Here is a 17186-nt window from a genome sequence, read left to right as displayed (position 1 = left end):
ATGTGTCTGCATGTGTGTTTGTGCGTGTGCCTCTGTGTGTGTGTTTGGGTGTATGGCTGTGCACGTGTGTGCCTGTCTGTGTGTGTACATGGGTGCGTGCATGTGTCTGCGTTTGGGCGTGTGCCTGTCTGTGTGTACACATGGGCGTGTGTGTGTGTGTTTGGGTGTATGGCTGTGCACGTGTGTGCCTGTCTGTGTGTGTACATGGGTGCGTGCATGTGTCTGCGTTTGGGCGTGTGCCTGTCTGTGTGTGTACATGGGCGTGTGTGTGTGTGTTTGGGTGTATGGCTGTGCACGTGTGTGCCTGTCTGTGTGTGTACATGGGCATGGGTGTGTGTGTTTGGGTGTATGGCTGTGCGCGCGTGTGCCTGTCTGTGTGTGTACATGGGCGTGTGTGTGTTTGGGTGTATGGCTGTGCGTGCGTGTGCCTGTCTGTGTGTGTACATGGACGTGTGTGTGTGTGTGTTTGGGTGTATGGCTGTGCGCGCGTGTGCCTGTCTGTGTGTGGGCATGTGCCCGCGTGCGTCTACGTGTGCACAGCGGGGTGATTTCCCACTGCTGCCCCAGTGCCCTGGGAGTCTGTGTGCCCTTCGGACTCTCAGCAGCGCCGAGGGTGGTGAGCGCCCCAGGGGCTCCCGGCGGATGAGAGCTGGCTCAGCCCGGCCCAGCCCTTCCCCATCCTGGCAAAGAGCAGGAGCGGAGCCTCACTCCCGTCTTGGCCCCTCCTGGAGCCGCACGTGCGGCTGAGCCCAGAGAGCGAGGGGGCGAGAGGCGCCGGCGCCGGCGCCAGGCCTGGCTGTGTGTGGCCCCCGAGGAGCTGCCAGGCTGAGTCCTGTGGTGACGGCTCGTGGCCGCCGAGGCCAGGCGGGATCGCCCGGTCCGATGGCTGCCTAGCGCCCAGCCTGCAGCGCTCCCTGGGGTGGGGGACCCCTCTGTGCCACCCCCTGGGAGGTGCAGCAGTTCCTGGTGGGTGTAAACGCTCCCGCCCCCAGGGCTGCCCCCTCGAGCTCTGCTGGCCGTGGCCGTGCGGGCTGTTGGCGTGCGGGAAGGGGCTGGGCGGGCTCCCTGTTCCGTGCCAATGGGACTCCTTTCCGCTCCCCGCGGCCTCCAGCAGCGCTCGGCCACTTTGCTCTCAGCGTTAGCCCTCGTGCCAGGCCGGCAGCGATGAGCCCCTCACTGCTGGCGTAACCCCCTCCCATCCCCAGGGGTGTCCTCTCAGGCGCCCGATCCTCGGCACAGGCACCCAAGGCCCAGGAGCCGAATGGGAACCGAAGGGCTCCATGGGAGTTCCCTCTTCCTGCCTCGGTCAGTGCCCTCTGCTGCAGCTGGGGCCGGGAAAAGCTTCCTCACTTCTGCGAGGTGCCGGCACGCCAGCCTGGCTTTCCACCGATAGGGCTGCACAGAGCTGAACTGGGACCAGCTGGCCCTGGGGGGCAGGGGGGAGACAGCAAACAAGCCCCATGCGAAAGGCAGGCGCCCCCGGTGCATGGCTGGTGTCAGGCCCACTCTGCCCCCTGCCCCAGTCCGTGCAGAAGTCCCGGCTCCCACACCTGCGCCCTCCCCGCTAGACCCACCTTGCCTGGCGGCCACGGCTGTGCCAGCAGTGACGGGAGTATGTGAATGCAGGGCGCGTCTCCCAGGCAGCCCCGGAGCCTGGGGCGGGAGGTACCCATGCCTGGCTGGCCTGGCCGGCCCGGAGATGTGCAGGGCTGAAGGGGCAGCTCGCTGTTCATCGCTGCACCTCTGCTAGTGCCCGCGTGGGCCAGCGCCCAAGAGAGGGGTGTGCTCCGGCCCTGGCTGTGCTCGGCGCTCAGAGGCGCCTCTCCACTCTGCCTGGGGCTGAGCTGCGGTAACGGCCCTTAGCAGGCAGGCAGGGCCCAGTCCTTTCTCCTCCGGCCGTTCCCGCACCAGGCAGCTGTCTGGGAGGGCTTAAGGCAGCGTGCGTTGGAGAGCTGCACGCGCCAGCATCCCTCGCGGAGGGGCTCAGCGGCTGGCACGTCAGGAAGGCAGGAGTCTGCTGAGAGCAGTTCGGCCGAAAGACTCTCCCAGGTCTGCGGCGCTGCACGTTGGCTCCAGGCACGGGAGTGCTGGTCTGGAAAGGACAGCAGCGGCCATCGGCCTGGGCTCAGCCTTGCCCAGGGCCTGGCCTGACAGCACTGCCTCCTTGCACTGTCCCAGTGCAGAGCGCGGGAGAGCCGCTCCCCTCCCCCTTTCACAGGTGGGAACCTGAGGCATGGGCTGAGGCAGTAATTTGAGACTTGCTGGGGGGTCGGGGAGCCTGGCAAGCCAGCCCAGCCCTGACCGGCGACTGGAACGGTCCTGGAAGCGCGGCACAGCCCTGGCCGGAGGCTCCCCTGGCAGGGAAGCAGGAGAGCAGGTGGCCGGCTCAGGTTGGGGCCAGCTGTTCGGCTTCCCAGCCAGGCTGTAGTTAACCGCCAGACTCCCAGGGCAAGGGCCAGCCTCCTGTCGGGGTGCAAACTGCCTGTCTGTTTGTGTCCTAAGCGCTCGCTCACGGACCAAGAGAAACCCGGAGCAGGGCTGGCAGAGGCGGGGACGGCCCGGCGCCCGGAGACGCTGACAAGTAAGTAGGTATGCTGGGTTCCTGGAGCTCGTTTCTGCGCAGCCGGTTCCCCCCACCCGGGCCTGCCCTGTGGCCCATTGCAGCAACGTCTCCGTAATGCGTATTCTCCCAGTGCCCGTGCTGGCGAACTCGAGCTCTTGTTCTTAGACGAGCACGAAGCTCTCGCTCCTTCCGGACTCGGAGCTGCACTCGGCTGGGTTCCGCGCTCGCTGGGCAGGTGGGCGCGTGGAGGGGCCGGAGGTGGGCCCGTCCAGGCCGTTGGTACTAGGGAGCGCTGTGGAAAGGAGAGGTGGGCGGGAAAGTGGACAGGACGGCACCTGAGTCACGGCAGGGGCGCCCTGGAGCACAGCCAGACGCGACTCGTTCGACCGAGAAAACGGGCCGTTCAGTGCCAGGGACTCAGTACATCCATCTCGGGGCGGGGGCTGAGAGGGGGGCCCTCCTGCTGCCTTCTCAGCCAGCCCAGCCAGCACCCCCCTTGGCCTGTCCTGAAGAGAAGGGGGGGTCACCTGGTTACCTAGGTTACAACGGGCAGGGAGCCCCCATTGTATACCTGCACGAAGTTTTCACATGGCCACTCCCCTCACCACTAGGCACTGATGCTGTGCTTAGGGAAACTGAGGCACCCGCCCGGGGTTACTACAAGGCAGTAGAAACCACATGCAGCCAACCCGGGGGGATAAAAGCCCCACAGCCCCTTCGGCCCAGCCTGGAGTTAGCCTTCGTTCCCTTAGACATCCGGCGTGGCTGGGCTTTGCAGCCTCCGCCCCCCCAGGCCTGCTCAGGGACCTGCGGCGGGGAGAGGGGAGCAGCCAGCCCTCCCAGGCAGTGCATGGCAAGCGTCACTCCTGGCATTAACCGAATTGCCAATTCCCTTTGGCCGCTTTCATGGGAAGAGGCTGCGCGGCATGTGCTGGGGGCGTGGGGAGCAGAGCGGGGGCCCCTTGCGTCCCTCCACTGGCCCAGGCTGTGCTCTGCGGGGAGCTGCCCCAAGACTGGCCCCCAGAGCACCTGCCCAGTGCTGTGGGCCTGGAAGTCCGGCGCCCCCGGGGCATCCTGGCACTCTGCTCCAGGTGCTGCCCCTCGGCCTTTGGTGCTGCCTGTCGGAGGCGTCGGCCGCGGCTACAGCGCAGGCGGGGCTGGGGGCTCGTTCCTGGCTCTCCCGGCTGCTCCTGGGACAGGCCTCGCCGGGCGTGCTGTGCCCGCCAGAGCCCAGCGCGGCTAACGTACTGCTCCCTCCCCGTGCGCAGGGGTGAGAAGTGCTACCTGTGCAAGGCCCTGGTGCCACTGGCGCAGTACCAGAGGCACGTGGACGGCTGCCTGCAGGCTGCGAGGGGTGTTCAGGGGCACCGGAGGCTGCGCAGTGCCAAGGTGAGGGGCTGGGTGCGCTCTCTGGGGCCGGCAGCGGGAGGGCGGGCTTGTGGTCTTATTGCAACAGCAGCAATGCGTGCCGGTGTGGGGCGGGGCACTGGGCTGGGTCACGCAGCTCACGGAACCACCTTTGGGGTGAGGACGGGGGGCTGTGGGGGTAGCAGCGGACAGACCTTGGCGCCCCCTGCTGCTGCTTGCCTGCCTGTTGGGGGGCCAGCCGTGCAGGGGAGGCCCCCTCGGGGTTCAGGGCTGTGAGCGCTGCCCAGTGCTCTGCGGCAGCCGGGTCGGGGGAGGTTTGGGGAGGGGAAGAGAAGGCACAAGGGGCCATCTGTGTGCCAGGCAGGCGCTGGCTCGAGCCCCACTCTCTGCCCCGGCTCCGTGGTGGCACAGGACTTGTCTCTTGGTCCTGTGTGGCCCAGGTTCTCCCATCTGGCTTCCTGCAGGGCCCAGAGAGAGAGTGGCAGCTGCAGCAGAGTGCCCCTCCCCTGGCAGGGTTCCTCTCCCCCGGCAGTGTGAGCCCCACCTCCCCCGGCAGTGTGGGCCCCCCACCCAGCAGGGTACCTCTGCCCCGGCAGTGTGGGCCCCCCCCCCAGCAGGGTACCTCTCCCCCGGCAGTGTGGGCCCCCCCCCCAGCAGGGTACCTCTCCCCTGGCAGTGTGGGCCCCCCCCCAGCAGGGTACCTCTCCCCCGGCAGTGTGGGCCCCCTCCCCCAGCAGGGTACCTCTCCCCCGGCAGTGTGGGCCCCCCCCCCAGCAGGGTACCTCTCCCCTGGCAGTGTGGATCCCCCCTCCCCCAGCAGGGTACCTCTCCCCCGGCAGTGTGGATCCCCCCTCCCCCAGCAGGGTACCTCTCCCCCGGCAGTGTGGATGCCCCTCCCCCAGCAGGGTACCTCTCCCCCGGCAGTGTGGGCCCCCTCCCCCAGCAGGGTACCTCTCCCCCGGCAGTGTGGGCCACCCTCTCCCACCCCCCCAGCAGTGTGAGCTTCCTCCTCTACTCCCCTGCAGGGCGCGCAACCCCCTCTAGGCTGCCCTGCCGCGCTCCCTGGGAGGCTGGGACAGGAGGGGCCCTGCCCTGCCCGGGCGTGACTGCCGTGTTCTCCCTCGCACAGGGCCTTGGGCGGGGCGAAGGCCGGCTGCTCAGCATGCTCGAGATGTCGGAGTGCAAGGCGGCAGGTGGGCGCTGCGTCCGTGGGCAGTCGGGCTCCCTGCGCTGCTCCACGTGGCGCTGCCAGCCTTTGGGAGCGCCTGGTGCTGCCGTGCTGCCTGCTGGCTCCCATGCCCTGGCTGCTGGCAAGCCGGGAAGGAAGGGCTGGGGCCACTCTCCGCTCCCCGCTGCTCTCAGAGCCGACCCCAGGGGCTTGAAGGAGCGCCGAGTCCCCTGGGCAGCGGCTGACTTCAGCGTCAGCGCTCTCCCCCAGGGCCGCAGTGCTCCTGGCTGCAGGAGGGAGCTGGCAGCTGGAGGGGAGCCGCGGGGGCCTGCAGCGGGGCGGGGAGCAGAGCTGCTGTGAGCCTTTGCGGGGGGAGCTGCTGGGTGGTCGGTGAGGCTGTGCTGTGTTCTCGCAGGTGCTGAGGCAACGGGCGTGCTGGCAGCAGCAGGAGAGCCCAGGTGAGCCGAGGCTTTGACCTGAGGGTGCCTTCTCCCACGCAGCATCGCTGGCGGCCCGGGCAGCAGCGTGGCCGTACCTTTTGGCTGCCTTGCCACGGTGCAGAGCCCGTGGGACGAGCACCTCTGGGGCCCGGCCAGGGGGCAGTGCCTGCCTCTGCCAGCTCTCAGAGCGCCGAGGGCACCAGCCATCTGCCTCTGGCTCAGCCCCAGGGCTGCTTCCTTCCTGGGGTGCTCTGTGCCCAGGCTCCCTCTGTTTGCTGCTGCCGGCAGCTTCATCAGGTCTCCTGTGAGTCCTGCCCAGAGTCGGGGCCCTCAGCTGGCCAGGGACACACTGCCTGGCCCAGGCCTGGGGGCCTTTGACCCTGCGTGGAGCTGGGCTGGGAGGGCTGGAGGCTGGCCAGGCAGGCCCTGCGAGGAGCAGGGGCGGGTGCCACCCAGGCGCAGCAAGGAGCAGGTTTAGGATTGTCCGGGGCTGGTGCCTTTACCTAAGCCCTCCCGGCTCCCTGCCAGAGCTGCTGTGCGAGGCGCCTGGGGCGGCGCCTCCTTCCCAGCTGTGGGGCCCAGCCCAGAGGGGCAGCTGCAGAGAGGTGCTGCCAGCTAGCGGGGTTCATTGCCTGCATCCCCCTTTCCAGCAGGCCCACCCCGGCGGGGGCTGACGAGGAAGTAGGCAGCAGCCTGGCCCTGGAGAGGGCCCTTCCACAGGCGGCGTTCAGCAACGGGCCCGGCCCCAGAGCTGTGGGCGGCCGAGGAGGCTTCCAGCAGCAGAGCGCAGGCAGCCGGCGGCGGCGGAGGAAATGCTGAAGCGTCCACGCGGGAAAGGGAACGGCTGGAGACTGCGCCAAGGGCCGCCGGGCCCGGGGCTCTGCCAGCTGCGGGCAGTGGGCAGCGTGGGCCGGGGCCGAGCGCTGGGCAGCGGCCGGCAGAGCCCCCAGCCTGCTGAGTGGCGCCTGCCTGCCGGCCTGCTGGCTCCCAAATACATTTGTGGTGGTTTTTATGGAAGGTCGCAGCCAGCAGAGTCGGGCGTCTTCATTTGGGGTAGGGGAGAAGGAGCAGCAGCAGCGGGGGATGCCCAGGGCTGTGCCTGGGCCGAGCTCCGGAGCACTGCCCAGAGCGGGAGGGTTTCCAAAGCTGGGTGGAGGGAGAAGCGACTGCTGCTCCTCAGGGGCCGGCTTGTGTGTAAGGCTCTGGGCCTGGCCACGGCTGCGCCTGTTCCTGCTGCTGCGGAGCCCAGGGAGCTCCCTGGAGCCTGGCCAGGGAGCTGAGAGAGCCCCTGCATGCCCAGCAAGTGGCAGCGCTTCCCAAGTGCAGGGCTGCAGTGGGCCAGCCCCCCAGTCCAATGGGACCTGCTCAGGCTGAGCCAGGCCTCCTTCAGGGCTGCGTGGGCTGTGCCGGAGGACCCCAGGCAGGAGAGCTGGGCAAGTCCCAGGCTGCTGGTGCAAACTCTGCTGGGTTGCAGGCTTGACTCGGCTGCCAGCAGGCACAGACTGGCACAACAGCCAGCGGGCACATCCGGCATGCATGAGCCCCCAGCCAGCTCAGAGGCGCAGGTTGGGCCCCCGCGGTGCTGCCCCACCCCCTGGCACAGCCCTGCTCCAGCAGAGACCTGGAGGAAGGCACAAGGTTGCCAGGCACCAAGGGGGCAGAATACGGAGCAGCCGCGAGACCGGTGGGTGAGGGAGGGCAGCAACCCAGAGCCCTCTCTGCAGGGGGAATCCGGCTGACGTGAGCAAGGTTTGCCCTGCCCCAGGAGCTGGGGTGCTAGCCCAGGGGATGCTGCCCAAGCCCCAGGGCATGTGCTCTTCTGCAGGTACCTGAGCTCTCTGCTGGGCCTCAGGGAAGCTGCCTGCCTGCGTCCCTGGCAGAGCCAGCGCCCTGGGCAGGTTAGGGGATGTTTAGCCCAGGGAGCTGGCCTGGCCACCCCGTGTAACGCTGGGGATTGCAAGGTCACTGCTGAGGGTCAAATCACCCTCACTTAGAGATGGGGACACTTCTGTACAGCCCCGAGCACCTCGGTTCAGCATCGGCCAGCAGGACGTCTGCCAGGCAGTCCCCTGAGATGCCCCCCGTTCTCCTGCGCCGCCACCAGCCCTGCTCCTTGGATGGGGAGAGAGGTTGTGGAAACCAAACCCAGCTGAAAGCGTTGTGCATCCCAAAGGCGCAGCCGCATCCCCAGGTCGGCGTGTGCCTGGGAGCTGACCCCAGCCACTTGCTGAGAAGCTACAAGCTAAAGGTTTATTAACAAAAGCAAAGGTTGAGAGTAACGTCGTCAGAGGACCCAAGGTCTGCGCACCGAATGCAAACGGCCGGGCGCTGCTTGTGACAGGCGCTGGTCGGCTGCCCTTTCGGCTCCGTTCGCAGCAGAGATGCTCCTGAGGAGCTGGGCGGGAGTGAAGACCTCACTGGAGACCCCCAGTCCCTCTGCTCCTCCCGCGGGGAGGGAATTCCATGGCCCGCGATGGAGCAAGTCCCATGCACAAGCTGCTTGACTCCACAGCGCCCTCGTGCCCACCTTCCCAGCAAAGTTCTCCAGGGCCGCACGGCACCACGTGGCCCGTTGAGTGCTGAATCCCTGCCTCATTGCCCTTTCGTGGCAGGGTGCCACGGCTCCTCCGGCCGTCTCCCAGAAGCAAACGTTTGACAGACGAGCCCAGAGCTGCCAGGCCGAACTGCCGCTGCAGCAAGTCGCACATCCCACCAGCACAGTAAAGCCTCGCAATGCGCCGGTTCGAGCTGTGCATTAACGCAACTGAAGCGCAACTCACAATCTGGCTCCCCCCCCGGCCCTGGTTCAACCACCCGCATGCGGCCCCGGTTCACCCCCCAGCCTTGCACGCGGCCCCGGTTCAACCACCCGCACACGGCCCCGGTTCACCCCCTGGCCCTAAACACGGCCCCGGTTCACCCCCGGCCCTACACACGGCCCCGGTTCAACCGCCCACACACGGTCCTTGTTCACCTCCCGGCCCTGCACACAGCCCCAGTTCAACCGCCCGCACACGGCCCCGGTTCAGTCACCACCCCCCTGGTTCAACTGCCCGCCCCCGGCCCCGGTTCGCCCCCGGCCCTGCACATGGCCCCGGTTCAACCACCCGCACACGGTCCCAGTTCACCCCCCGGCCCTGCACACGGCCCCGGTTCAACCGCCCGCACATGGTCCTGGTTCACCACCCGGCCCTGCACATGGCCCTGGTTCAACCACCCGCACATGGTCCTGGTTCACCCCCCAGCCCTGCACATGGCCCCGGTTCAACCGCCCGCACATGGTCCTGGTTCACCCCCCGGCCCTGCACACGGCCCCGGTTCAACCACCCGCACACGGTCACAGTTCACCCCCCGGCCCTGCACACAGCCCTGGTTCAACCACCCACACATGGTCCCGGTTCACCCCCCCAGCCCTGCACATGGTCCTGGTTCACCCCCCGGCCCTGCACACGGCCCCGGTTCACCCCCCGGCCCTGCACATGGCCCCGGTTCACCCCCCGGCCCTGCACATGGCCCTGGTTCACCCCCCGGCCCTGCACACGGCCCCGGTTCAACCACCCGCACACGGTCCCAGTTCACCCCCCAGCCCTGCACACGGCCCCGGTTCAACCACCCGCACACGGTCCCAGTTCACCCCCCGGCCCTGCACACGGCCCCAGTTCAACCACCCGCACACGGTCCCAGTTCACCCCCCGGCCCTGCACACGGCCCTGGTTCAACCGCCCACACATGGTCCCGGTTCACCCCCCCAGCCCTGCACACGGCCCTGGTTCACCCCCCCCCCAACCCTGCACATGGCCCCGGTTCACCCCCCTCCGGTCCTGCACACGGCCCCGGTGCAACCGCCCACAGATGACCCCGGTTCACCTCCCGGCCCTGCACACGGTCCCAGTTCACCTCCCGGCCCTGCACACGGCCCCGGTTCACCCCCTCCCCAGTGTTAGCCAATGGTCCGTTGAGATACCACCTATGCCCTTATTTTCATCCGAGTCTTTAACTGCTAGGACAGACAGCCCCTTCACAGCGGGCAGCCCGGGCAGGCTGATGGATGCCCCAGGGTCCTAACACCCAAGGCTTCAACTGCTAGGACGGAGTCCCTTCGCAGCAGGCAGCCAAGAAGGCTGACAGGTGCCCCACAGGTTGTACTGAGAGCCCCTACACCCGTGTCTGTAACTGCTAGGACAAGGTCCCTTCGCAGCGGGCAGCCAGCGAGGCTGACAGGTGCCCCAAGAGTTTGCTCCATGGAGGCAGCATGACTCAGCGCTCAGCTCTCAGTACGCCCCACCAGCGACCAGGCTGTTACAGCTGAAAAGCAGCTGGGTTCTTTGTTTTGTGTTCGGTTTGCACAGTAACAGGAAGAGTCAGGTTACTACTTAACCAATTACTTGTTTATTTAACTAAAAGAGTTAAGATACAAGATTACAAGATATATACTTTGTTGCAAACTTACAGATTTATACTTTGTTACAAAGATTGCAAGGTTTACACTCTGTTCTTTAGTTGTCAATAACTCGCATGTAACAATTCATAGCTCTATTATTGAATGTGCACAAAGAAAACAAAAGGAAAGCAATACACTTCACAGGTCTTATTCTCACCCCTGCATTACCAACGTGGCGTGGCCAGCGTTTCACTCAATCCCTCAGGAAGAAGCAATAAATAACGAGGACCTCGGGAGGCAACGACCCTCCTGACCGGCAGGTAGGGGTAATTGGAGCTCAATTAGGGGATCTGCCAGGCCCTTCTTTATACCCATTGGGTCATGTACGCTTCTTCCTTATCCAGAAGGGTGCCCATTGAATTAACTCGTCTCAAGACACTGGTTCTCACAGGGCTGGTTCACACCTGTGGAGTGGGGATAATTTTAGGGCCTTCTTTCTTTGTGGGCTGGAGACCTTTCCTCCGTCTGGGCTGGGCCGTTTGTGTGGGTGAATCAGCAGATGGTAATTAGCCAAGGGCAGTCCGAGGCCCGGCTGCTTATTAGCCCATTGTCTCTTGCTCTGGAGCATTCAAAAGATTGTGCCTGAGATAAGCACATGTGCGCTCTCGGGCATTCGAGGGCTGAGCTGTTTCTTTTAGCCCTGTGGTGCTCTGAAGCACCCAGGAGAGACAGGATGGAGTTGAGAAAATGTGGGGTTCTGTCTAGCTACACCCCGGCCCCGCACGGCTTTGGTTCACCTGCACACAGCCCCAGTTCACTCCCCCAGCCCTGCGCACGGCCCTGGTTCACCACCCCCCGGCCCCGCACGGCCCCAGTTCAACCACCCATGCACAGCTCTGTCTCACCCTCTACCTCCACACATGGCTCTGGTTCCAGCTGTTCCACACCTCAGCCCCCCTGGCCCTGGTTCAAACCACCCGCCGGCTCGCCACCCGAGCATGGCTCCGGCTCAATCCTCCAGCCCCGCTTCACCCCCAGGGCTCCAGTTAAACCCCCGCAGCCCAGCTCACCCCCACGTATGGCTCTAGCTCAACGCCCCCCCTGCATGTGGCTCGGGCTCAGCTCCACCCCCCCATTCCCTGCAGCTTAACCCTCCCCAGCAGCCCCCGCACTGCCCTTCCCAAAGGCGCTTCCGGTGCTCCTGCTGCTCCCCCAGCTGCAGAGCTTGCTTTGGGCCGGGGAAGAAGCTGCCCCTGATTTAGGCGCAATTCGGGCTGCGCTGGGGTGTGTGGGAACACAGCCCTCCGCCAAGCGAGGGGCTCCTGTGTGAAAGAACCAGCCGCTCATCAGCTTTTGGAGCCGCCTGCCCCGGCCACTTCATCCCACTTGGGCGCAAATGTAGCGGTGGTTGCAGTAATGGTTCTTCTCTGTCAGGGAGCGGGGAGGGGGTCGGGCCTTGCCCCTGTCTGCAGGCCAATGTGCCTCGCGGAGATCAGGCGCCAGGGACACAGCGTACCACAGCCTTGTCAGCACAGGAACCAGAGCCTGCCAGTATCAGCCATCGGGGAAGAGGGGGCCCCGAGCCAGCCCCTGGCTTCCTCCTCCCATCTCCAGCCAGATGAGGACCACTGGGCACCACTCAACAGCCCAGTTCCAATTTCAACCAGCCAGGCCAGGCCCCTCCTACCTGTGGCCTGTTTCTCCCAGAAGAAGGGGGTCACCTGGTTGCCTAGGTTACAGAGGCCATGGAGGCCCACGGTGTACGTGTGAGAAGGCATCACACCAAAGCTCCCGTCTCCAACTATGTGCTGATGCTGTGCCCAGGGAAACTGAGGCACTCGCCTGGGGTTACTGCAGGACAGTAACATGCAGCTGAACCAGGGAGATCGAATTCTCACCCCCCCACACTTCATCACACGCATAATCCAATAGCATCACACCTCCAACCCAACAGGGATGCAGGAAGCGTGACAGTAACATCACTGAGTGCGCATGGGGGCCTGGCCGGGCCTGCCTCTGGTACGCTGGAGGTTCTGGTGCCGTGTTTGAAACGGCAGTGTCACTGGAACGGGCTGCGGCAACCGGGTTTGTCTGAAGGGCTGTTTTGGAAATAACGTCTCACACCCTTTTATGAATCCGAGGTGAACCTGGGCTAGGCCTGCCATGGATTGGATCTGCTTTTGCGGCACGATTTCTGCATGTCCTGGCTGAGCTTGCCAACAGCTAAAGAACAGAATTAATTTACTGGGGAGGAGGGATAGTTAGAATAAGAACAGCCACACGGGGTCAGCCCATAGCTCCATCAAGCCCAGTGTCCCCTCTGCTGACAGTGGCCAGTGCCAGGCGCCCCAGAGGGCATCAACAGAACAAGCAATCACCAAGCGATCAATTCCTGGTCCCCCATTTCCAGCCTCTTGCAAACAGATGCTAGGGACACTGCCCATCCTATCCCGGCCAATAGGATAGCTCAGGGGTTTGATCACCTGGGCTTGTGAGCTCAGCCTCGAGGGGCCATAGGGACCTGGGGCACATAAGGGAAAGGAAAAAGGGCGGGTGCTTGGTCCCGCCAAGAGGGCAGGAGACTGGACTCCGTGACCAGCTCTGTGAGGTGCATATCTCCTTGTATGACATATTCATACAGGCTCTGGCCAATGCTTGGAATCCAATTAACATCAGGTTAACGTAATCGTTCACCTCCGTCAGAGCGAAGGCATTTTGGCATTTAGCCAGGCAAGCGAGAGGGCCGTGCGCCTCAGTGTCCCTTTCCCACACAGCTGTTTCTGAAACGTCCTTTTCCACGTGAGCAGTTCCAAGGCTAGTTACAGGTTACTACTCTGAGACACCAGTACACGAGGTCTCCTAACATACCAGGTGCTCCTACCTGGCACTCCGAGAGGGGCGAAGGGACCTTCCACGACCAGGCACCTTACAGGGTTTTGACAGTGTTTGGTCTCAGCTACACAAGTGTTACCAACGCTAACGTGAGCAGTCGGCACAAATCCAAGTGCACGTCTAGAAGACTTCCTGCCCTCCCCCTCCTCCGCCGTGGGCTCAAACCTAGTGAGGAGAGCTTTAAACGAGGGTCATCGGGGTGGGGGGGTGACACAAGCCCCGAGGTGAGTGAGGCAGGAGGAAGGAACAGCAAAGGAGGGTCCCTGGTTTGAAAGGAGAAGGTCGACCAATCAGCTACGTGTCTAAGGTGTTGCCACATGAATGCCAGAGGCCAGGAAACAAACAGGAGGAATTAGAGGCCCTGGCCCAGTCACAGCAGTCTGAGGTGACTGAAGGACCAGCGACTCGGTGGGATGACTCACACACCTGAGCGGGGTCATGGAAGGGTATAAACTGTGCAGGAAGGAGGGGCCGGGGAGGAAAGGAGGGGGAATTGCGCTCTGTGGGAGGGAGCAGTGTGACTGCGCAGAGCTCCCGTACACGGGGGGAGAAAAGCCAGTCAAGTGTCTGGGTTAGGCTCAGGAGCAGAAGCAACAGAGGTGAGGATGCGGTTGGTGTCTGCTACAGACCACCAGATCAGGGACATGAGATAGATGAGGATTTCTTCAGACAGCTCAGAGAAGCTTCCAGATCACAGGCCTGGTTCTCATGGGAGACTTTGGCCATCAGACATTTGTTGGGAGACCAGTACAGCAGCGCACAGCCAATCCAGGAAGTGTTTGGAGTATATAGGTAGCTCATCGTGTCCGACGATGACGTCTTGAGCTCGCACACGCTCATCGGCTGTGGACTCGCATGTGGCTGAGGAGTCCAAGCTTTGAACGGCCTGGGTGTCCACAGCGGGGGGCAAGGGAATTGTCCTGGCTCTGTTGGTGCGGCTGCTGCTGTTGCTTTCTTCCTCTCGCGAGCGTACGCGTCGCTGCTCTTCAGAGTTGTCATACGCGTGTGGTACGAGAGCACGCCAGCCTGTTCAGTCTTGTGCACGCTGCTCTAGCTGATCTGGTTTTAAACCAGCATGAGCAATGTTGGCCTCCACGCAGGCTTTACACCTCCTGCGAGGCCTACCTTGATTCCTTTTGTCCTGGGAGAGTTCACCGCAGAGGAGTTGCTTAGGGATTCTTGACTCCTCCATTCGTATGACGTGCCCCGTCCAGTGAAGCTGGGCTTTCAGAGCCATGGTTTTGATGCTTGTGGTTCCTGCTGTGTCCAGGACTTCCAGGTTCGTAACTCTGTCCTGCCATCAAACGTGCAGTGTTGACCTCCAGCTGCGTGTGTGGAAGCCTCCAGCAGTTTTATATATTTTCTGTACAAGGTGCCGGTTTCACAGCCATGCAGGAGACTGGTCAGGACTACAGCCTTGTACACTTTCAGTTTAGTGGACTGTCAGATATTGTGCTGATTCAACACTCGCGCTCTCAGACGTCCTAGTGCCCGGCTGGCCGGGCAGACTCTGGCACTGATTCCTTTGTCAAGGGAGCCATCATTGGCTATCACACTGCCAAGGTACTTGACCTCCTCTACTGTTTTTAACTTTGTTCCTTCAATAAAGATTGAAGCGGGGAGAGCAGCAGACCCTGGAGCAGGGTGAAACAGCACCTCGGCCTTTCCTGGGCTGATGGTCAAACCAAAGAGGCGAGTGGCATCAGCAAACTTGTTGACGACGAGCTGGAGATCAGATTCCTTGTGTGCCATAAGTGCACAGTCGTCAGCAAAAAGGGCTTCAAGGATGAGCCTCTCAAGCATCTTGGTTTTAGCATTCAGACAACTAAGGTTGAAAAGTGACCCATCAAGTCTGTATTTTACGTAGACTCCATGGTCCAGGTCCCTAACTGCGCGGCTGAGGACGCAAGTGAAAAAAGAGGTTGAATAACACTGGGGCCAGCACGCACCCTTGCTTCACACCATTGGAGATCTCCAATGGATCTGAGGACTCGCCATTTGAAAGAACAAAGCCAGTCGTGTCATCGTGGAACAGGAGTATGAGGTTAACGAATCCTCTTGGGCAGCCAAGTTTTTGGAGAATGTTGTGGATAACTCCCTGGTACAAGTGCTGAAGGAACTGACCGGGGCCAAGCACAGCTTGACCTGCTGCTCACAAACAGGGAAGAGGTGGTAGGAGAAATAGAAGTGGGTGGCAACCTGGGCTGCAGTGACCAGGAGATGGTGGATTTCAGGATTCTGACAAAAGTAGGAAGGTGAGCAGGAAAATATAGACCCTTGATTTCAGAAGAGCAGACTTCAACCCTGAGAGATCCCCTGGGAAGCTAATACGAAGGGGAAAGGAGTTCAGGAGAACTGGCAGTATTTTAAAGCGGTTTTATGGAAGGCCCAGGAACAAGCCATCCCAATGTGCAGTCAGAAAAGCAAACATGGTAGGCAAGCAGCTTGGCTTACCAGGGAAATCCTTGGTGAGCTCAAACTCAAAACAGTTGTGAATAAGAAGTGGAAACTTGGACAGATGACTAAGGAGCAGTATAAATATGTGGCTGGAGAATGCCAAGAGGGTAATCAGAAAAGTGAAAGCACAATTGGAATTGCAGCTGGCAAGGAATGTGAAGGGCAACAAGAAAGGTATCTACAGATAAGTCAACAATAAGAGGGTTATCAGGGTGGGTGTGGGGCCATGACTGGATGAGGGCGGTGACCTCGTGACAGATGACATGGGAAAGGCTGAAGCACTCAATGCTTTTTTTTGCCTCAGTCTTCACGGACAAGGTCAGCTCCCAGATTACGGCACTAGGCAATGCAGTACGGGAAGGAGGCGGGCAGCCCTCAGTGAGGAAAGAACAAATTAAGAGCTATTTAGAAAAGTTAGATGCACACAGACCCATGGGTCTGGATTTAACGCACCCAAGGGTACTGCAGGAATTGGCAGATGTCATTGCAGAGCCTTTGGCCATTATCTTTGAAAACTCGTGGAGATCGGGAGAGATTCCCAGATGACTGTAAAAAGGCAATTATAGTGCCCAGCATTAAAAAAAGAAAGCAGGACAATCCAGGGAACTATCGACCCGTCACCTCAGTCCCCAGAAACATCATGGAGGGGAATCCTCCAAGAATCCATTTTGGAGCACTTGGAAGAGGGGAAAGTGATCAAGAGTAATCAACAAGGGCAAGTCATGGCTGACCAATCTGATTAACCTCTGTGACGAGGTAACAGGCTCTGTGGACATGGGGAAGTCAATGGATGTGATATACCTTGACTTCAGCAAAGATTTTGATACAGTCTCCCACAACACTCTTGCCCATAAGTGAAGGAAAGACGGATCGGATCCATGGACTGTAAGGCGAATAGAAAGCTGGCTTAGAGGATGGGCCTAATGGGTAGTGGTCAATGGCTCAATGTCTGGTTGTTAATCGGTTTCAAGGGGACAGCCGCAAGCATCAGTTCTAGGGCCAGCACTTTTCAACATGTTTATTAATGACCTGCATGAGGGGATGGGTTGCAACCTCAGCAAATTTTGCAGGTGACACTAAGCTAGGTGGTCAGGTAGCTACATTGGAGGGTAGGGGTAGGGTCCAGAGTGACCTAGACAAATTGGAGGATTGGGCCAAAAGAAATCTGCTGTGGTTCAACAGGGAAAAGGGCAGAGTCCTGCACTTGGGACGGAAGAATCCCAAGCACTGTTACAGGCTGGGGAATGACAGGCTCAGTAGCAGCGCAGCAGAAAAGGTCCTGGGGATTACAGTGGATGAGTGGCTGGGTAGGAGTCAGCTGTGTGCCCTTGTAGCCAGGAAGGCTGATGGCATATTGGGGTGCATTAGGAGCAGCGTTTCCAGCAGATCTAGAGGAGTTATTGTTCCCCTATACTCAGCACCAGTGAGGCCACATCTGGACTGTCGCATCCAGTTCTTTGCCCCCCCCCCCAGTATAGAAAGGATGTGGATGCACTGGAGAGGGTTCACTGAAAAAGGATTTAGAGGCTGGATCACAAGACCTATGAGGAGAGGCTGAGGGATTTGGGCTTGTTTAGCTTACAGAAGAGAAGACTGAGGGGTGATTTAATAGCAGCCTTCAACTTCCTGAAGGGGAGCTCTAAAGAGGAGGGTGAGAAACTGTTCTCAGTGGTGTCAGATGGCAGAACAAGGAGCGATGGTCTGAAGTTACAGAAGGAAAGGAGTGGGTTGGATATTAGGAAAAACTACTTCACCAGGCAGGTGGTGAAGCACTGGAATGCGTTGCCTAGAGAGGCGGTAGATTCTCCATCCCCAGAAGTTTTTGAGTCCCGGCTTGACAAGGTCCTGGCTGGGATGACTTGGTGGGGGTTGATCCTGCTTTAGGCAGGGCCTGGACCACGTGACCTCCTGAGGTCC

General features: G+C 61.6%; 1 protein-coding gene across 10 annotated transcripts in view; it reads left to right on the top strand.

Moving 5' to 3' along the window:
- Positions 1–8550, top strand: part of UIMC1 (ubiquitin interaction motif containing 1) — an 87052-nt gene extending 78502 nt beyond the window's left edge. For 4 of the 10 annotated variants that reach the window (XM_075009803.1, XM_075009801.1, XM_075009802.1 and 1 more), the window contains 5 exons: positions 2503–2581; positions 3832–3952; positions 5061–5124; positions 5515–5557; positions 6190–8550. In XM_075009803.1, coding sequence (XP_074865904.1) covers positions 2503–2581; positions 3832–3952; positions 5061–5124; positions 5515–5557; positions 6190–6358 — 476 coding nt within the window. In that variant the 3' untranslated portion in view covers positions 6359–8550. Of the gene's footprint in view, positions 1–2502; positions 2590–3831; positions 3954–5060; positions 5125–5514; positions 5558–6189 lie in introns of those variants that run through there. The other 6 variants (XM_075009809.1, XM_075009805.1, XM_075009804.1 and 3 more) reach the window with 5 other exon arrangements.
- Positions 8551–17186: the final 8636 nt, after the last annotated feature.

The sequence above is a fragment of the Carettochelys insculpta genome, chromosome 15 (genome assembly GCF_033958435.1).
Source record: "Carettochelys insculpta isolate YL-2023 chromosome 15, ASM3395843v1, whole genome shotgun sequence".
NCBI lineage: Eukaryota > Metazoa > Chordata > Testudines > Carettochelyidae > Carettochelys > Carettochelys insculpta.
Note: the sequence above shows the minus strand (reverse complement) of the source record. Positions and strands in the feature narration are given on the sequence as shown.